The 21,810-nt window shown below is 48.1% G+C and overlaps 1 protein-coding gene across 1 annotated transcript; it reads left to right on the forward strand.

The window, feature by feature from the left end:
• The first annotated feature begins 4,208 nt into the window (after nt 1–4,208).
• Nucleotides 4,209–18,151, forward strand: Tacr2 (tachykinin receptor 2). The gene is made up of 5 exons (XM_034524568.3): nt 4,209–4,799; nt 8,408–8,602; nt 11,645–11,798; nt 12,583–12,779; nt 15,981–18,151. Exons 1-5 carry the CDS (start codon nt 4,408–4,410, stop codon nt 16,195–16,197), a joined length of 1,155 nt encoding a protein of 384 aa, XP_034380459.1. The 5' UTR covers nt 4,209–4,407; the 3' UTR covers nt 16,198–18,151.
• The last annotated feature ends 3,659 nt before the right edge of the window (nt 18,152–21,810 follow it).

Below are 21,810 nucleotides of genomic sequence, written 5' to 3' on the forward strand. Positions count from 1 at the left end.
TATATATTATATATAATATACTGTTGTATATATTATATATAAACATATATATTATATATATAATATATATAATATATATAAACATATATATTATATATATAATATATATAATATATATAAACATATATATTATATATGATATACTGTTGTATATATTATATATGATATATTGTCATATATCATATATATAATGATATGTATATGATATATATATATATATATATATATATATATATATATGATATATATAATGAGTACACTGTCGTATACACTTCAGACACACCAGAAGAGGGCATCAGATCCCATTACAGATGGTTGTGAGCCACCATGTGGTTGCTGGGAATTGAACTCAGGACCTCTGGAAGAACAGTTGGTGCTCTTAACCACTGAGCCATCTCTCCAGCCCAACCATGGGTTTGATATGGTTTTAGTGTTCTTGTACTGGAAGATTGGTTCCCAGGGCAATGATGTTGACTGGAGGTTGTCCATTAAGATATGAAGCCGGTTGAGAATTGATTAGTCCACTGGGGAGCTAGCCACCCTTGGAAGGGATTAATGACACTCTTATGGGGTCCTGGCAGCTCTCCAGGGAGGGTTTTTTATTACAAAGAGGCAAGACTGGCTCATTCCCAGTGTCTCTGGCTTCTTATCTCTGCCTGTCCCAAATGTAGCGGGATCCTTCCCAGAACTGATGCCATGAATTTTGAGCCTTTAAAATTGAGCTGTCTAAATTGTCTCTCCCTACCCACCCATAAACTGCCCAGGTTTTTGCCATAACTGAAAACCGACTAAGACAAACTCTTAGCTACACTCTCCAGGCTTCTCTAGAGCCACAATGACACAAACCAGCAAGGCACTCTTGTGAGTGCATGCCCCATCTAAAGGGCATGACTGACATTTTGCCATGAGGTCCTGTCCTTCTGCCCCACCCCCACCCCAGCCAGCATTCTGCTGTGTCTGTGGGACAGTGATTAGCTGACAGCCCTGCGCGCCTCCCCTCGGCTACAGAGAGCTGCCTTGTCAATGGTCTGGTTTTGGGGGACGATCCACATCCTGTGGTATAGATCCACTTTCACCCCTCCCCCCCATGGGAAGGCAGTTGCCCTCGGGCCTGAGTATCTTCCTCCACTACTGTCTCCTTCCCCACCAAATGCTGGTCTGCCATGCTGAGCCCTGGTGCTGGTGCCAGGAGAAGGCAGGCAGGGCAAAGTTCGAAGCGGGAGGGAGTCGGAATTGGGGAGCAGGGGTCTATCCTTCTCTCTCTGTGTGCCAGGCAGAGACAGGAGGCAGAGCCCTGGTAGGGCGGGGCGGACCCAGTCTGATTCCTAGTGAGTGCAGTTCCCCGGAGATTCAGGCAGCCGCTCTATTAGATGAAGGCCTTCCTTGTGGTGATCCTTGCTTGTTCATACTGGTTTATTTGATGGTGGATATGAATGCATACACTTTAATTCAGGGTGAACCAGGGATTGAATACCTTTGCCGGAAGGAATGCCCAGGAAGGGAAGTTCATTGGCTGAATGATTTGGATATCTCATTAGCATGGAGAACCACAGGCCCTCATGCTTTTAAGGATATTTCCCTCAGACCATTACCTGTGACTTGGTCTCCTGTAGTCCAGGCTAGCCTTGAACAGGCTATGTAGCCAAGGATGTCTTTAACACCTATTCATCATGCAATGTGCCCCGTGCCTGGCGTAACCTTCCCATTTTGCTGTCCCAACAACAGCGAGTAGTTTAAAGAACCTCTTAATGAAGACTGGCCTTTAAGACCATTGTCCAGGCTGACGGCACACACTATTAATCCCAGCACTCAGGAGGCAGAGGAAAGTGGATCTCTGTGAGTTCGAAGCCAGCCTGGTCTACAGGGCGAGTTCCAGGACACCCAGGGATACACAGAGAAATCCTGTCTTGAAAAAACAAAAGAAGACCATTGTCCAGCCATGGACTCCAGGGTCCCACCCCTAAGTAGCACAACTGACCACCAGCCACTCTTTGTCCCGGGGCGCCCACCTCTTCTATCCTGAGCCTCCTTCTGGCACATTGTTGGAAGCTGCAAGAATTTATGATTTAAGGAGGAAATAAAAACTCAGATTTAGTAGCTCCCAAGTATAATCCCCTTTACATACACAACGGAGTGGCAGGGGCGGAGATGTGCTATTCTGGGCTTCTGAAGCTGCTGATACTCTCTCAGGCACCCCAACTCTACACTGGGGTGTTGGCCCAAAGTTCAACCAAGTGCAGCTGCCTGAATGCAGGAGAACGGGCTAGCAAGGAGAAAATGGTTTCCGCTCTTACTGCTACATACTTTGCCTCTAGGACAGAGGCCAGACAAGCCCAGGACAGAAAGAGGGTTGATTGGACGCAGCTGCTGCCACCAAGTGACCAAAGACAGAGACCCTCTGGGTAAGAGACCAACCTCAAAACATGGTGGCCCATCCAACAGAGGAAGCAGGACTTCGTGACCTGGCAAAGATGTGGCCAGGTCTGTATTAGGCTCAGGGGATTCAGATCGCTCTAGCTCATCCCAGTGAAGACAAGGAGCCCTAGAAGGACCCCTTCTTCAAAGTCAAAAGCTGCGTCCCCTATTCTAGACATTGCACATCAGCGTAGCTAGGACAGCAAATAACAGATACTAGGGTATTGTTGAGCTCAGGAAATTCACGATAATAACTGCTTTGAGCTGGATGGTGGTAGTGCTTCACACTTTTAATCCTAGCACTGGGGAGACAGAGGCAGGTGGATCTGGGTTCAAGGCCAGCCTGGTCTACAGCGCAAGTTCCAGGATAGCCAGGGCTATACAGAGAAACCCTGTCTTGAAAAAACAAACAAGGCCGGGCGGTGGTGGCACACGCCTTTAATCCCAGCACTTGGGAGGCAGAGGCAGGTGGATTTCTGAGTTCGAGGCCAGCCTGGTCTACAGAGTGAGTTCCAGGACAGCCAGGACTACACAGAGAAACCCTGTCTCGAAACAAAACAAAACAAAACAAAACAAAACAAAAACAAAAAAAAAACAAAAAAGAAAAGAAAGAAAGAAAAGAAAAACCAAACAAGAGAATGAAAGAAAAGTGCCTGAGGATGTGAGGCTTAGCATTGTTTGTATCTTAGTGTGTATCGCTGTCTTTTCCCCACTATAGAGCTCAGAACTGGAGGTGTAGCCCAGCTCATGGTGTGCCTGCCGAGCATGCAGGAGTCTCCAGTACTGCTTAACCCAAGCCTGGCAGCGCAGGGCTCAAATTCCAGCATTTGGAAGGCAGGCACATGAGGATCAGAAGTTCAGGTCATTGTGAACTAATGGCAAATTTGAAATTGTCCTGAGTTACATGAGACCATGTCTCAGAGAGACAGAGAGAGAGAGAGAGAGAGAGAGAGAGAGAGAGAGAGAGAGAGAGATATTTAACCATTTGTCCAAGTTCAATTTCTAATTTTACACCCAAGGAAGCTGAGGCTTGAGATGATGAGAAATGGCCAGGATTGTCTAGTCAGAGAGCAGGTAAGGGGTAGCACCAGAGGCTCAGAACCCAGCCCTCATCACTTACCTCATCACCCCATCAAATCACTCTGTACCCCAAGGGATTTCTTTTTCAAGCAGAGTGAATGACTTCCCCAGGATTCCAAAGCCAGCCTGAGTCCTTCTGGTTCCCAAATGCCCAAATGCAAATGCCAGCGTGCCCCAGCAGTTCCTGCCTGGCAAATACTGAGGTTTAGACCCTCTATGCAACCCCCATCCAGGCTATGCCTCGCTCCCCAAGGTTTCCTCTGCTTCCCAGCAGGTCCTAAATCTTTCAAGAGACAAGGCCCAGCCATCCAAGCAGGGGGTGGAAGGAGGGCGGGAGCAGGCAGCACCTCTGCCAAGGCCCTTGCCTGCCCTTCAGGGAGGAGCTGGGAGCAGCCGAGGGCTGCCAGCATTGGGAGCTTGCTCTACAAAGCTTGGAGACCAGACAGCGGCACAGTGGACTTACAGGACCCACAGACTTGGCACACCGTGCACATCCCTCATCTGGGATGTACCCTGAATAGCATTAAAAGAGATCTAAATTCAAAGTTCTTGATACCAACATCCTGAATGCCTGTTGCTGGACACATCTTTTCTCTGACTCTCCTCAGCCTTTTGACTCTGGTGTGGAAGATCGGAACCAACATGTTATCAGGATGCCTCCTGCTCCGAGACTGGAGTTTGAGTTCTCTATCTCCATGAGATGCTTGAACAGTTTGCCTGGGACCTTGCTTTCTGCTCAGCCTGACTCACTTTTGCTTGAGCTGTAGGCGTGGTCCTCTGGCTACACGTGTCTGCTTTTGGATCGTCCTCTCTCACCCCCGTAAATCTACACACCCAAGAGGAATTCTCTTCTGTGGCAATTCGAGAGGGAACGGCAGGGCCAGACCCTGTGTTCCAGGCCCAGAATCAGTCATGGGGGGCCGTGCCAGTGTTACCGACACCAGCGTCTTATCCGGCCTTGAGGGCAACTCCACGGGTGTTACAGCCTTCTCCATGCCTGCCTGGCAGCTGGCGCTGTGGGCCACAGCCTACCTGGCCCTGGTGCTGGTGGCTGTAACAGGCAACGCTACAGTCATCTGGATCATTCTGGCCCACGAGAGGATGCGCACAGTCACCAACTATTTCATCATCAACCTGGCCTTGGCAGACCTCTGCATGGCAGCCTTCAACGCGACCTTCAACTTCATCTATGCCAGTCACAACATCTGGTACTTCGGCCGCGCCTTCTGCTATTTCCAGAACCTCTTTCCCGTCACAGCCATGTTCGTCAGTATCTACTCAATGACGGCCATCGCTGCCGACAGGCAAGAGTGGGCGTTGGGGAAGGGGGCGGGTGTCTTGATGGGGGCCCATCCCAGGGAATTGCGTACTTAAGTTTTGGTTCATAGCAAGAAGACAAAGAGATGCGGAGCCAAAGCAGGGAGCACCAGATTAGACACAGAATGGCTTCACCCGAGACTTTTGAAGTGCGGGTCTCCTTATCTTGCTCTTGTCGTATGGGGAAATTGCACATGTTGCTTTTATATATAGGAAAAGGTGGGATGCTGCATGAAGTTAGAGTGTTGCATCTAAGTTATAACAATGCTGATTTTTTTTTTTTTTATAATCCCAGCCAGGGAAGGGGGTCGCCAACAGCGATCTTTAAGGAGTGGGCCGAAGATGGGGTGAAGGAAGACCACCTTCTTTAGTGAGAACTTCTGGAACAGGCAGGGCTGGGATAAGAGGGGGAAGCAGGAATCTGACAGAGAGGCAATAGGATGAGGAGAGACAAAGACAAACGAGGTGCAGGGAGACAGGGCCGTGAGACCTTCTGGCACATAGTTCTGTTAGATAGGTGTGATCCTTCCTGTCTTCCAGAATTCCACCTCCTGTAACTTCCCCAGAAACCTTCACCCACAGCCTCTCACCGCTGAACTATAGATTTTTTTTTTAATGGAGTTCTTGGACAATGTTTTCTATTCATTCGAAATGAAAATTTCAGTTTGGGGCTGTGAATGTGACTCTAACGTGACTCCATTGGCAGAGTGCTTGCTCAGCTGGGTTTGAGCCCCAGCGCTGCATAAATTAGGTTTAAGAGGGTGGTGTATTCCAGTAATCTCCACACTCTGAGGTAGCAGGAGGAGGGTCAGAGTGGCCAGAATCGTCCTAAGCAACATAGCCAGTTGACACAAGCAAAAGAGTTCCAACACCATCCATGTGGACCCAGCTTCTAACTTCACACACAAGCTCCCCGAGGAATCAAGATAAGTAGGATTTAAGGTCAGTCATGGAGTTAGGGTAGAGCCAGGGGCCTGAAACACAGCCCTCTGGGTGGTGGACTCGGGAAGTCTTTCAAAAATCAGGCTGGTGCCCACTGAACATCCTTCCTTCCTCCTTGGGTCTGTGTGAATTCCTCTACGCATTTTTACTCAGTTAGGCAACAAATTTAGGGTGTTTCCTCTGTGTGGGGCACAGGTCCAGGGGCTGGGGAACTTCCAGGGGTGAGGGCAACTTTAGCACATGGACTTACAGAGCCTGCACTTCGGTGGGAGGCTCAGTGGCAGAAGGCTCTGTGAGAGCCTGGGAGCCTGGGAGTCAGGCAGTAGGCTAATGACTGGTAGTTCAGAGGAGGGGCTCTGATCAGGCTGACGGCAGCGGAGGCTCATCATTCTTCCCCTTTTTAAAATTGCTATTATATTTATTTGTTGGGGGGGTGTATGCACATGCTAGCACACGCACATTGTCATAGTATACCTGGGAAGGTCAGAGAACAACTTGCAGGACTCATATCTTTTTAGTCTTTTTGAGGGAGGGGAGATCTAGTCTTTTGTTGGTTCTGGATCTTTGAACTCAGGTTCTCAGGCTTGGCAGCAAGCGCCTTTATCTTCTCAGCCATGTTATTGGCCCCTTTCTCCATTTCTTTACTCAACAAATATATACTTAGTATCTGCCTGATAACTATTGCTCTGGGTTTTAGATGGTGAAAACCCAACGTAAATGTTCCTATCACAGTAACAATTTAAATCCTAAGCCTACAAATATTTTGGTGGTGGTGGTGGTTTTGGCTTGGTTTGGTTTGGTTTGGTGTGGTTTGGTTTGGTTTGGTTTTTTGAAACAGAGTTTCTCTGTGTAGCCCTGGCTGTTGTGGAACTTGATTTGTAGACGAGGCTGTCCTCGAACTAAGAGATCCACCTGTTTCTGTTAAAGGTGCACACCACCGCTGCCCATCAAATAAAGAAATTGTAAGTTGTATTTTGAGATCATGAGTGTTGTGAACAAATAGCTAAAGGGAAAGAATCTCCAGGCACCAAGATATGTGTGCCGAAGAGGGGCAGGTTACATGCAGTGGTTCTCAACCTTCCTAGTGCTGTAACCTTTTAACACAGTTGCTTGTGTTGTGGTGGTGACCCCCCACCACCACCATGAAATTGCTTTCATTGCTGCTTCGCAACTGTAATTTGCTACTGTTATGAATTTAATGTAAATATTTTTAGAGTGAGGGCTGCCAAAGGGGGTCACAACCCCCAGGTTGAGAACCTCCGAGTTACAGGATGCCATGGGCCTCAGGGTGGGTCTTGTTGGGGGGTTGGGATCCAAGCAAAGATGAGTAGGAGATCAGGGTTCATCTGGAGAATTCTAGAGGACCAATATCCCAAGCAGCAGATAAGATGATAATGTTCTAGGGGCTCAATCTTAACGTACAGGATGCTTTGGTGGGGACGCCTCTGCTTCAGCAAATAGGGAAAGTGTACAATTCAATGTCACAGACTGTGGTCCCAGCCTTGTCTCAAAGTTCAAGCTCACCTCTGAAAGGAAGGGCTCATGACCCTTGACCCTTGACCCTTGACCCTGGACCCATGGTGATGATGCTCACTGTCAAGGCCACTGGGCATGGACAGGCTCAGGGCTCAACAAGTACAGCTCAAGTCCCCATAGCAACCTCCAACCCCAGAGGGACAGCAGCTGAGCCTGCTCTAGACAACTTCATCAAGAAGGTGGCCTGTGACTTTAGTCAGTACAGAGAGGAAGAAGGAACCCCAGGAAGGGAAGAAGGAAAGGCTCACAGAGGGCCATGTTAGCCGATCCAGGGCTTCTTAGTTAAGGCTCTCATTGCTGTGATAAGGTATCATGACCAAAAGCAGCGTGGGAAGGAAAGGGTTTATGTCATTTTATGCTTCTTGGTCCTCCACTGAGAGAAAGTCATCAGAAGCCATAGAGAAATGCTGCTTCCTGACTTGCTTCCTATGGCTTTCTCAGCCTGCTTTCTTTCTTTTTTAAAAAGATTTTTCTATTTATTTATTTTATGTATATGAATATACTGTTGCTGTCTTCAGACACACCAGAAGAGGGCATCGGATCCCATTACAGATGGTTGTGAGCCACCATGTGCTTGCTGGGAATTGAACTCAGGACCTCTGGAAGACCAGCCGGTGCTCTTAACCGCTGAGCCATCTCTTCAGATTGCTTATCTAGCATCCAGAAAACCTTTAGTTCGATATAGGGTGGTTACCCTATAGGACCATGTGTGTTGCTGGTTTGATCTATGTCTGGGAAATGGTTATACCATGCTGAATGCCATTCAGGATCTCTGGCTTTGAGCTGAGGGTATAGATGCTCCAGTCGGGCTGAGCTTCAAGCTAATGTTGGACTGTATCCTTTTCCAGTTTGGATCACAGTGTGGCTGTCCAAGGACTTGTCCACACCCAGAGGGAGGCAGTGTGCTGGGTACCTGGGCTAGATTCTGGGTTACTAGTGTGCTGTGGCTGGGGACAGTCACCACCTCCTGACTACCTCCCCATTCCTCTGCAGATTGGCATCCGCATACAGGGCAGCTGTATGGACAAGAGCTGGAGGGCATGAGCCTGGGCAGGAAGATGAGGAGGGGGTATCTGCCGTGAGGATGCCGGCTGCTGATGTTGTCCTCTGCTTCTAGGTACATGGCCATCGTCCATCCCTTCCAGCCACGGCTCTCGGCCCCCAGCACCAAGGCGGTTATCGCTGGCATCTGGCTGGTAGCCCTGGCTCTCGCCTCCCCACAATGCTTCTACTCCACCATCACTGTGGACCAGGGGGCCACCAAGTGTGTGGTGGCCTGGCCCAACGACAACGGAGGCAAGATGCTCCTACTGTAAGCCCCGCCCCAGGGTACATGTACCTGTATGTTGGCTGGTGTCTATGTGTAGTGTATGCCTAGGGATATGCAGCTATATATGTGATCAAGTGAGTGCAGACACACCAGAAGAGGGCATCTGATCCCATTACAGATGGTTGTGAGCCACCATGTGCTTGCTGGGAATTGAACTCAGGACCTCTGGAAGACCAGCCGGTGCTCTTAACCGCTGAGCCATCTCTTCAGATTGCTTATCTAGCATCCAGAAAACCTTTAGTTCGATTCCTAGCACCACACAAGCTGAGTGTGCCTCCGTGCACCTGTAATCCGGGCATTTGAGAGGTAGAGAAAGAGGACCATAAATTCAAAGCCATCCTCAGCTACAGAACCTGCTCAGGTCAAGTTAAGCCTGGGGCTACACAAAGCCATATTTAAAAACAAAACAGCAAAAACTAACAATGAGGCTGCAGCCCAACAAACCCATTGTAAGTGGGTAATGCCCTCGTAACTGACTGGTGGCTGACTGGGAGCCACAGCTCACTGCCTCTGCCCAGCTTCTTGAGAGCAAGCAGAAAGGTAAGAATTTAAGGTGTAGCTTCTGCTGAATGCCTCCTTACATTTCCATCAACAGAAAGTCAGTCATTGAATCAGAAAAGAAGTTAGGGACCGTCCATCCTAAAAGCTATGCCGAGTACCAGGCCCGTTGTAAGCACTTTGTAGATGCAGACTCTTTTAATTCTTTGAGTGTTACAGAACATTCTATTTTTAATTGATTTCATTGTCATGAAATCATTTTATTTAATTTAAATATTTATATTAATTTAATATAAATATCAATTATAATATTTATAATTTATAGTGTAATTGTGATAATAAATATTATAATATTCATTAAGTTAATATAAATATTAATTATAATATTTATGATGTATGATATAATTGTTATAATAAATATACTATTTGTATTGATTTAATATTTATATTAAATTGATATTTTATTTATTTAATTTTAGACAGTACTGTCCTTGTCACTACTACACCTGCTTTTCATGGTACCTGGGGTGGAACTGAGGGCCAGTGTGTGCCAGGCAAGCATCCTATAAACTAAGTTCCATCCCAACCTCTTATTTGATTTTTGGGTCAGTCTTACACAGCCTACACTGGCCTCAAACTCTGATCCTCCTGCCTCCTTACAAGTCGCTGTGACCACCATATGTATTGTAGTCTTCCATCTTGATGGGGGAGAAAGTATATTACAAGCTGTGCCCCAGTCAGCAGGGTCAGTGAGTGCTGAGGCAGGGGCGTGAGGCGGGGGAAGCAGATGCTGGCAACTATGCCTCCATCCAGTTGCTCAGTTGGTCTGCCACCTCAGTAAGTTGGAGCATCAGTGTGTGCATCTACAGGTGGAGTATGTAGCTCTGCATGCCTTGCACATGCTCTGCACACATGTAGCGTCTGTGTGGGGGATAGTGATGGATATGTGTACCTCTTAGAGAATGTGTGTGTGGTCTGTTGGGAGGTCAATGCCAGGCAGCCATGGCAGCTCCCCTATGATCTCAGTACTCAGGAAGTGGGGTTTGTGATATAGAGCAAAGGTCAGCTGGACTAGCCAAGTCAGAGAGCCCTGGGTTCAAATGAGAGACCCTGCCTCAAAATATTAGGGAGAGAGACATTGAGGAAGACATTCCATATCAGCCTGTGGCGCGCGCGCGCGCGCGCACACACACACACTTATCCACATGCAGATACACATACACACATGCATGTCACACACACATACACATGCTTTTTTTTAAGAAGTCACATGGTGGAGTGGGGCTCAGGTCCATTCCTTGATGTTCCAAGGATTCCCTCCCACCCGCAGTAGGCCTACCTAGGAGACAGAAGGAATCTTGTGGCTTATCCAGGAAGCCATGGCACCCTCAGAAATGGAGCCAGTGACATGCCTCCTGCACAGCGTCTTCCCCAAAGGAGGCGATGAACTTCAATACAACCCAGTGTATTGGGTCTCAGCAGGTGCAGTGGTATGTGGGCCTGGCTCGGAGGTATTTGCTGACACAGCCACATACCCAGTGTTGAGAGGAAGGAAGCAAAAGACATGGGAGCTATCAGTGTGGATTCTCCACTGCCCATCTCTGGATAAAGCCTTTTCTATAGTGTGGCTCCTGTAATTCTATACATATAATATCATATATGACCTACCTACTTAATATAAGTATATATTCATGTGCACACCTATCCATCCCTGCACACACAACATACCAGTACACAGAGATGATTCTGGGGGAAAAATGTATATTGTGAACAATGGCGGGAATGTTAACCTTTGTGCTTAGTGGTATTTATCTAAACAAGGTCTTCTGTATCTCAGGCTGGCCTCTAATTCACTGTGAATGGAGGATTAACCCTGAACACCCATCCTCCTGCCTCTTTACTTGGACTGTTGAGATCACAGGCATGTGTCACCATACTCAGCATGCCCAATTTTATACAAACATATATATATATATTAAACAAACATTTTATTTATACACACATTTATACACACATCATATACATATACATCATATACACATACACATACATCATATATATATATATATATATATATATATATATATATATATATACACACATACATATGTTTTTTTTTCTATTAAAACATGACCAAGACAGAACTGTGTGCATGCTATGGCCGCTGTCTGATCTACATGTGGTTTCCAAAGATCCAACTCAGGCCGGCAAGCCCTGATTCCCACTGTCTCACTGGTGTGGTGTTATATTTTATATGTTAAACAAACATAACATTTGGTTAGCTTTCCCCGCCTTTAGCCTTTTCCATACCACGGAAGAACTGGCTGATGCTGGTTACTTTTTGCAAGGAAAGCCCAGCGTTAGCATATACGCTAGCAAATGTTGCCTTAATTTTTCTTTAAACCGAACTCCAGGGTGGGGCTGCAAGGTGGGTGTGTGGGGTTCTGGGACCTTAATTATATCACGGATGAGTAGTGGTGGATCCGGCCACCCACTGCCCACCCACGTCCTCCGCTTTCCCTCCAGGTATCATCTGGTGGTGTTTGTCCTCGTCTACTTCCTGCCTCTAGTAGTGATGTTCGTGGCTTACAGCGTCATCGGCCTCACACTGTGGAAACGCGCGGTACCCAGACACCAGGCCCATGGAGCCAATCTGCGCCATCTGCAGGCCAAGAAGAAGGTGGGACACTTGGGTGGGATGGGGTGCAGGAACGGGCTCCAGGGAGCCATCAGGACCCAGAACCCACCCGCTAGGGGGTGCTAGGGAGCACACAACCCAGGTCACTGGGCATCTCAGAAAATCTATATAGGAACCACGCACAGTTTTAGCGATCTGGAGACCAATGCTGGACTGATCTTTCCATGTTCTAAGAGTTCTCGTTATAGCTGGTAGGGATGTCACCCAGGTGTCCCACCTACTGGGAAGTTGGTCTCCAGTTGCTATCTCCAGCTTGCTTTCTGGTCCTCAGGCAACGCTGGAAAGTGCCTGCAGATGCCAGGCATGCAATGAGCTGGGGAGGGCTCAGGAACCTGGCCTCCAGGCAGAGAATGGGCTATCAGGTTGGGACTTCACCGCTTACACAGATAGAAGGGCTAAAGCAGACAAAGGTCCCAGGGAAGGGTGGCTTGGGTCCCAGAGCCTGGACCTAAGAGAGAAGGCCAGACAGAGAGGTGTTCCAAGAGAAAAGAATCCCGGACACCTTATGGGAGACTGGACCACAGATCTGGGCTGCTACACGGGAGGATGTCAGTAGAAGGACAAACCTTCCCGTGGCCATACCGTGAGGTGGGCTCCGGGGCATGTGCCAAATACACATTCTAGGGGATGGAGGCTAGAGAGGTGGATGGCGTCTGACGGCAGAAAGCTGTCAAAGTTGGGGTGAAGGGTACCCCACACCAGTTCTAGGAGGGTTAAGGCTTGAGATTCAGATGCCAAGGTTTGACCAGAGTCTCTCCCTGACCAGTTTGTGAAGGCCATGGTACTGGTGGTGTTGACATTTGCCATCTGCTGGCTACCCTACCACCTCTACTTCATCCTGGGAACCTTCCAAGAGGACATCTACTACCACAAGTTTATCCAGCAGGTCTACCTGGCGCTCTTCTGGCTCGCCATGAGCTCCACCATGTACAACCCCATCATTTATTGCTGCCTTAACCACAGGTGAGTCCCACCCTGGCTGTGCCCTCCGCCCACAGGGACTCTCCTGCATGGGGAGGGACCTCCACTCTAGCTCCTGCCAGAGCCTGAGGCTGCCCCTGGCACCACATAGGAACGCTGCCTCCAGGTTAGCCCACAGCATCACCCTCTCTTTGGCCCAGATCTATCGCGAGTCCCATCTCCTTCCCAAAGCCTTGTCCTTTGCTGAGCCATACTGCCTGTGTCTGTCCTTGTCTCTTCTGGGGTCTGCATTGGGGACAAGGGAGAAGGCAGAGGGTAGAATCAGGAAACAGAGGGAAGGAGAGAATAAGGAGAGGCAGAAGAACAGAATGGGAGGGAGAAAGAGCCAGGTTGGGTAAGACTACCTCTGAGATGGCTTTTTCTTCTTTTGTGTGTGTGTGTGTGCGCGCGCGCGCACACACATATGCAAATGAGTGTGTGCCACGGCACATGTTGAGGGTGGGGGTCAGAGGACAATTTGTAGCAGTTGCCTCTCTCTTTCTACCATGTAGGTCTCTGAGATAGAATTTGGGTTGCCAGGCTTACAGCAAATGGCCTTTCCCACTGAGCCATCTCAGCAGCTCATTTAAAGTGCTTCCTCCTAAGAATGTGCCTGATCTAAAGAGGCTGGGGGCAGGACTGGCAACTGGCAGTGTATTTTTTGCCCCAAACCCCAGCAGGTGACCGGCGGAGGAAAGGCTGGGATCTCACTCCTGGCTCTTGTGCTTCTGGGGTCCTGGAGTCTGAGATATGCTAGTACCAGCTCTGGGACTCTTGGTTAGGGAAGAGGTAGTGAGCCAGGCTGAATTCAAGTCTCAGGATCCCTGTGCACAGAGTGAGCCTTTCAGCCTGGGTTGGGGCAGGAGAGAGGCCACAAGAGGGAGACACTGAGTCAGCTGCAGTCTGATGGGTGTAAGCAGCATTGACATGCTGGGCCCTCTTTGTTCATAACATAACTTGTACCAGCCATTTACACAGGCATCCAGACTCCATGTAACACAACCGGGTTCTTTGTTGCTCGGCTGACCCATCCACCTGGGCCAGGCTTTGTGAGTGTTTACTGGAATCTTTAGTTCCCCAGAGGGAAGTGAATAAGAGAGAAAAGGGGGTCTCCCATTGTACAGATAGAAAAACTGAGCCTAAGAAGAGAAGACAGTCCTAACCCTAGGCAATGGATATAGGATTTGGAATTTCCTGTATCTTCAATGCTTCCCAGCTGATTCCTCTCACACTTGTTCAGATCAATGTGAGAGCCTGGGGACCAACCTGTCACACATCAGGGAGAGACTACCAGCATCCCGTGTCTGTGTGCCTGCCTCTCTTCTGTCACCCTGTCACACAGTTCTTGGACACTGCACAACATTCAATGCTGCAAGACCCTGAAGTGTTGTTCTGTGACAACACATAGAAGTCTGGACTCTCAGTCCAGAAAATGCTCACAAGTGGCTATGTGTGCCCAGGACTTTTCAAGCCCCAGGGGTTAAGGAGTAAGCAGAAGCAAAGATATATGCATATATGTATATGCATATATACATATGTACCATATTGTATATATAATATATACTATTGTATAATATATTATATAGTTTATATATAATATATACTATTATATGATACATATTATATAGTATATATACTATTATATAATACATATTATATAGTATATATACTATTATATAATACATTATATATGATATTATATAGTATATAATATAGTATAGATATACTATACTATATTATACACAATATATCATATATATTTTATACTATATTATATAACACTTATATTTATTAAAATTATATGAAATATTAATATATAATGTTAATATTATATATAGTTATATGGTTTTTTGCAAGCACTGACAGCCTGGGTGGGAGGAGACAGACATAATGTAGTAGAGAAACATAACGTGTGATGGTGAGAAGTGCTGATGGTCTTAGGCACTGTTCTTGTGCAGTTTACAGTTGAGCAAAAGCTGGAGCGACTGACTGCCCTGCAGCCTGGGCAAGAGTTCCCTGCAGAGGGGACCAACAGCCCTGAGGTCAAGAGCTCTCCTACAGGGAGCGCTGTGCAAGGCTTTGAGCCAGGGAGACCTGGGAGACAGGCACTCTCTCTGACTTTCAAAAGGATTGGCTGGACAAATGGCTCTGACTTTCAAAAGGATTGGCTGGACAAATGGCTCAGCTTAAGGGCACTGACAGCTCTTCCTGAGTAGCCTGGTTCGAATCCCAGCACCCACATAATGGCTCACAATCACCTGTAACTCCAGTCCCAAGGGATCGAGTGACTTCTTCTGGCCACCTTGGGCAATGCATGCATATGTCACACAGACATACACGCAGGGAAAGCACCCATACATGTTAAAAAAAAAATCAGGTTAAAGCAGGTATGGTATAGTTGACTGGTGCTTGCCTGGCAGGCACGAAGCTTCAGGTTTGACCTCCCTAAACTGGGCAAGCTTAGGGAAGTGCGCACCTGCAATCCAGGCACTCTGAAAGATCAAAAGTTCAAAATCATCCTCACTACCTCAGATATAAAGGAGTCCATGGCGCCATGGGGAAGGGTGGGATTTTTTTCCTGTTTTTTTGTTTTTGGTCCTCCCAGTACTGGGGATTGAACCCAGGGCATGCTGGGCAAATGCTGAACCCAGGGCATGCTGGGTAAATGCTCTACTAATGAGCAACTTCCCAGTTTTGAAATATGCTCTCCCTAAGCTGCCCAGGCGAGCCTCATCCTTTAACTGTGCCTTGCTCCTTCCTTGTTCTCTGAGGAGCTGAGGTTACAGGCCTACACCGGGCTTGAGTGAGGGCTGTTTATCTGCTGAGCAAATACACCCATACTTGGTAGCTCTCATGTGCCAGCCTTTCTTTGAAGTAGTTCCTCAGGGCGGTTCCCTACTCCACACACATGGCCCTGAGCCCCAGTTCTTTCTAAGATTCCTCTCTGTTGGAAGCCAGTTAAGTCACATGGTGCCTTTGTAATACACTTTGATTTCTCTCTCCCTTCCCCCTCTGGCTGTTCCAAAAAACTAAATCCATTCAAGTGTGCATCTCTCACACAGCCCCGAGTTGTTGGTAGAGTCTTCAAAGTGAGGCTCCTTTGCAAGAGAGCTAGTCTCCTGGGGCCTAGAGCAGCCACATGGCCGGCCGACGGCTCCTGTACCCCTAGCTCCCTTGCTTAAAGTGACTCTCTACACCCTTCAGGTTTCGCTCTGGATTCCGGCTTGCTTTCCGGTGCTGCCCCTGGGTGACACCAACTGAGGAAGACAGGCTGGAGCTGACCCACACTCCATCCGTCTCTAGGAGAGTCAACCGGTATCACACCAAGGAGACTTTGTTTATGACGGGGGACATGACCCACTCTGAAGCTACCAATGGGCAGGTTGGGAGTCCCCAGGATGGGGAGCCTGCTGGACCCTGAAGTCTTGAGCCTGTCTGTAGGGCCCAGGCTTAGCCCCCTTTGAGAAGCAGCTGATGGAAAAGCCCTTACATAATAGCTTGTCCCACACCCCATTCTTCAACACACTGATAGAAAAAAAAAAAAAAAAAACAAGATGGTGCCCGGAGCTCCACAGGCAGTGCTGATACAAAGAGCTCGGAGCCCAGACACCCATCATAGCATAGGCGTTCCAGTGATGGAGGAAAGAGCCAGGAAGACTGGGAACCAACACTTGGCGCATCTGGGAGCTGCAAAGTGAGATGTCTCTCTGGAGTATAGAGAGGGGTGGGGAAACTGGATCCCAGGGAAGAAAACTGCAGTTGCAATGAGAAAGGCAGCAGAGGATGGCCAGAAGGCTCGGTGAGGTGGTGAAACTACTCTCTGACCTAAGTGCAGTTCCTGGAACCCACACGGAAGGAAAGAACCAACTCCTGCAAGCTGTCCTCTGACCTCAAGTGTGTGTATGCAAGTGTGTGTGCATGTACACTTGCACATGTATGCACACACATACACATGTGCACACATATACAATGTTAAAAGGAAAGACAGCAATAGTTCTAATGTTAGGCTCACAGGAAAAGGTGGGGACTGTGGCAGCCTGCCGAGGACCAGCGCCTAAGGGAAACCCAGCTGCTTCACTCTGGAACACAGTTGTCAGGTTTTTCGAATAAAGCCTGAGATCCAAATACACACACACACACACACACATACACATGCATATATGTATATATATGCACACACACACACACATATATATATATACATACACACATATACATACACACATACACACACATATATACATATACTCATACATATACATACACACATACATATATACACACATGCAAACATGCATATATACATACACACATATACATACACATATACATACACACATATACACATATATACATACATACACATATATACACACATACACACACATATATATAAACACACATACACACACATATACATACATACAAACATATACACACACATATATATACATACACACATATATATAAACATACACACACATATATACACACACATACACACACATATATATACACACACATACACACACATATATATACATATACACATATATACACATATACATACACACATACATATATATACACACACACCTATATGTACATATACACACACACATATATACACATACACACATATACATACATACACACACATATATATACATACATACACACATATACATCATATACATATACACGCACATGCACACACACAGAAGCTCCAGGCTCCGAAATTTGGTTCATGAAAATGCTTAGAGACACTAGTTAGGCCAGAGCTGGGAACAACCTTGACACTGCCTCCTCACCAAAGATAACCCAGGAAAGAAGAAGTTTCCCATTTGGCTGTGAATGGATCCAGGGCTTCTCTGCCTTAAGATCTAAAAGCTCTCAGCACCCAGCCCAGAGCAGAGAGCAGTTAACAGTCCATAGTAACTTCAGCTGAGATGAAGTCACTCCCGCCTCCTCCCCACTTGATGATGGCAGGATCGCCCTGAGGCTCCGTGGAAGTGATGCCTTCAAACCAACAGGCCACATTCAACTTAACGCTCAATAAATAGTAACCACAGTGCTTCACACCATGTCCGCTGTTAAGACACAAAAGCCACCTACAAGTCAGGAACATGGCTCCCGCCCTCAGTTCTGCAGCAAGGAGCTGGCAGGCAGAGCATCCTGATGGTCCCAGCTCTAAGGATGCCCTGCCCAGGCTGCTCCAGGGCTGCCCCTCTCCCAGCTCGGTGGTGACTCATTTGCTGCCTGCCCAGTACCCTCTGAAAACCAAAGAAGCTGTGAGCATGTATTCAAAGTTTAATGTCATCTGAGCTCTCCCAGAGTTCATGGTGCCAGTGTCCCCAATAAAGGGCTCGGATGTCATTTAGAGCTGCAGTGGTGACCGTGACATCACAGACTGTTTGGAAATCCACCAAAGGGTGGGAATGAACTCCAGACCGCAGAGCTAGGATGGGTAAATGGTCGAGGCAGGGGCTAAGATTCCCCAGTCTGGAGAGGGGCCCCGGCAGTCTCTTTGGACTGTCTCCAAGTTCATGTGCTGGGGTAAAGGGTATGCCTCATCATGTCTAGAGGTCGAGGAGAGGGAGGGAAGGCCTCCTGAGATGAGGGGAGCATGGGAGGGGCTACACAGTGAGAAGGGGTTGGACTCAGAGGAGCATGGGTAGCTCTCTGAGATGGTGGCTTCTTTTTTTTTTTTTTTTTTTTTTCCACAAAGAAGATAATGTTTATTGCTGGTTGTGGTGACAAGTTGACAATTAGCTGAGGAGCCTCAGGGAGGAAAGTGGAGATGGTGGCTTCTTATTCCCGGAACACATTGATGGGGAAAGGGCACAGAGGCATGGGGAAGAGTCTCTAAACAGGACCAGTAGGGGAGAGGAAGACCCAGGGCCTATGAAATAGCCAAGCCAGCGTCCGGTTTAGCAGCCACCCACCCTTCCGGCCCCTCTGCTCCCACAGAGGCAACATTCACTTCCCTTGGGGCTTGGTTTCAATCTTTGAGGATGCCCAATTCTTTAGACATTGAAATCTTAGTCTGTCCAAAGAAATGAGCTCAGAAAGAACCCAGGCAACTACTGTCAGCATCCTGTGAGTTTCTCAGGATCTCCTGAGGCCAGTGTGATGGTTTGTATTCCCTTGGCCAGGGGAGTGGCACTGTTAGGTGTGGCGTTGTTAGAGTGGGTGTGTCACTGTGGGTGTGGGCTTCAAGACCTGACTCCTAGAAGCCTTCAGATGAAGATGTAGAACTCTCAGCTCCTCCTGCACCACGCCTGCCAGGATGCTGCCATGTTCCCACCTTGATGATAATGGACTGAACCTCCGAACCTGTAAGCCAGTCCCAATTAAATGTTGTCCTTACAAGAGTTGCCTTGGTCATGGTGTCTGCTCACAGCAGTAAAACCGTAACTAAGATAACCAGCAAATCTGACTGAACATAGAAAAGGACTTGGGCTCCAGGGTACTCCAGGGACTCATTCCCAGAGAGGCCCTTAATTCCACCTGGGCTAGACCCAGCCAGGTCCCACTCATGCTGAGAGTAAGGAGGAGACTCTGTGAACCCACCCCCTAAGGAATTGCTTATCCTTCCTTTCAGAACACTGGAGAAGGTCCATGGGGAAGCCACGCCTCTACCCACACCTGGCCCTTTGGGCCCTGAGCTGTGAATAGCCAAGTGTAAGCACCTAGGGATTGTTTGCCCAGGGGATTGAAGACTTGAGGGTTTTAGCATGTAGGCAAACCCTCAGGTTTTCTAAGCTTTCCTTGAGTTCAAAGTGGAATATGCTTAGAATTCAAATGAGCATGGCTCCTGACGGGCTTTGGCAATAGGGTGGGGTATTTGTCTCCAGGTAGGAAAGCTTTGTTGAGAGCTGGGACCACTGAGGGGCTTTGGATGCTTGTCCAGAACCCACATGGCTCCTGCTGCTGTGGCGGGGCCCTTCTCCAGCACAAGCTGGCCTATACATTGGGCTCTGAAGGTCTTCAGGCTGATGGGGAAGTGTGGTGGTTTGAAAAAGAATGGCCCTCATAGTCTCCTCTCTTTGAATGTTTGTTTCCCAGTTGGTGGACTCTTTAAGAAGGATTAAGAGGCGTGGCCTTGCTGGAGGAGGTGTGTCACTGGGAGTGGGCATTGATGTTTCAAGAGCTCACATGGGGCCCAGTCTCCTCTCTCTCTGTCTCTCTCTCTGTCTCTCTGTCTCTGTCTCTCTCTGTCTCTCTCTCTCTCTCTCTCTCTCTCTCTCGCTCTCCCTCTTTCTCTCTCCCTTCCTTCTTCCCTTCCTTCCTCCCTCTTTCTTTCTCTCCCTCTTCCCTTCCCCCTCCCCTTTCCCACTCACCCTCCCTCTCCTTCCCCCCTTCCTTCCTCCCTTTTTCTTTCTCTCCCTCTTCCCTTCCCCCTCCCCTTTCCCACTCACCCTCCCTCTCCTTCCCCCTCTCTCTCTTCTTCCCTTCCCTCCCTGCGGTCATATCAAAATATAAAGCTCTCAGCTCCAGCACTGTGCCTGCAGGCAGCCATCTCCCTACCATGATGGTCATGGACTCACCATCTGGAACTGTAAGCCAGCTCCCAATCAAATGCCTTCTACAAGCTGCCTTGCTCATGGTGTGTCTTCACGGCAACAGAACAGTGACTAAGGCAGCAGGAAAGGGTACAAAATACTGGTGTGGGGTGAGACTGTGGTAGGACTCCACTATAGAAGGCTTAGCCAAGTGTACAGGAGAGCCTGGTTCCATTTGCATTGCTAGAAATCTGCCACCGCCCAGAATCGACCTGCTGCTGCTGTCAGCCTGGGGTAAGTTAACACACTGGTGCCTGTGTTTCCTCTCTACGTCTCTAAGCCTACTCTTCTCTGTTCTCGCTGCCTGCTTTCGTTTCTACTCCCACTGCACCCTGGGAAACCCCACTTTTGATTTCATTTTACTCTGTGAATTACCAACCCTAACACAGCACAAAAGTCTCCACAGCTGTGAACGGATATTAGCATGCTAGGAGTTGATGGGTGCTTTTTTTTTTTTTTTTCCTTAGCAGAACTTAATAGGTAGTCTGTTTGCAGGCCTCCAGTGTTTCCTAAGTGTGTCTCAATTGCTGCCAACTGTTGCCAATAAAGGAAGAAGTACTTTCAAGGACTACCTCAGAAGGGGGCGCATGAAGTGTTGTAAAGACCACCCATTCCTGTAGGGTCAGGCTAAAAAGAAGAGGTTTAGTCTAGAAGGGTCCGCAGTAAAACCGCTGCCTTCTGGGTTCCCAGTGTGGTTGGGTCTCCTTGATTCTTGCTTCCTTTGGTTAAGAGATGGACCTGGCAGTTACAGGAGGCTACTTGTTGCTGAAGGCTTGGGTCTCCTGGTTGTGGGTCAGTTGTACCAGGGAAGATAGCCTGGTTTTGCTGCTGCTGTTGGTGGTGTTGAACAAATGGACAGGTAGGTGGTGGTGGCCTGACCTCAGTCCCCTCTGCTCCCTGGCCAGTGTCTGAAACCTTACTAGGCAAATCTGAAAGGTTCCAGGATCCCGTTTCAGTTGAGTGAACACAAGACTCAAGGATAAATGACAGGTGTGTCAGGAGCTGTCTCCCCAATCTTCCAGCCTGTTCATCTGGGGACCGGAAGGGATGTGACGGACAGCAGAGGCAAGCTTGTGAGGGGGACCAGTCCTGCCTGCTCATGGTGGCTCATAGTGGGCTCGTACGGCCCGGCTCATGAAGGTCCAGAGAAAAGCAGAGGTTCTGTAAGAACTATTTATGTGACCAGGCTATATCTGATTGTGACTGTGCCCTGCCTTTTCCATCTTGGAATTAGAAAGTATGTCGTTCTCATGGTTTCTCTGGGGTCTCTGCAAATGATACAAATTTCCTAGTTAGTGGGAGGATGGATCCCAGAACAAGGCAGATGAATATTGGCCCCTGTACTTCCTTTGGGGTCATGGGCTAGACCCTGAGCCTGTCTCATTCTTTCTGCTTCTTGTCTCCAGCTGTGTGGGCTTGAGTGAATGATCGTGGGCTCCAGAATCATGTAAGGCTTCTACAGAGCCACC

The sequence above is a fragment of the Arvicanthis niloticus genome, chromosome 20, assembly GCF_011762505.2.
Source record: "Arvicanthis niloticus isolate mArvNil1 chromosome 20, mArvNil1.pat.X, whole genome shotgun sequence".
NCBI lineage: Eukaryota > Metazoa > Chordata > Mammalia > Rodentia > Muridae > Arvicanthis > Arvicanthis niloticus.

Coding starts and splice junctions, on each gene's coding strand:
- Tacr2 (XM_034524568.3), top strand. CDS start 4,408: ATGGGGGGCCGTGCCAGTGTTACCGACACCAGCGTCTTATCCGGCCTT. Junction 4,800..8,407: donor ACGGCCATCGCTGCCGACAG/GCAAGAGTGGGC, acceptor CTCTGCTTCTAG/GTACATGGCCATCGTCCATC. Junction 11,799..12,582: donor ATCTGCAGGCCAAGAAGAAG/GTGGGACACTTG, acceptor CTCCCTGACCAG/TTTGTGAAGGCCATGGTACT.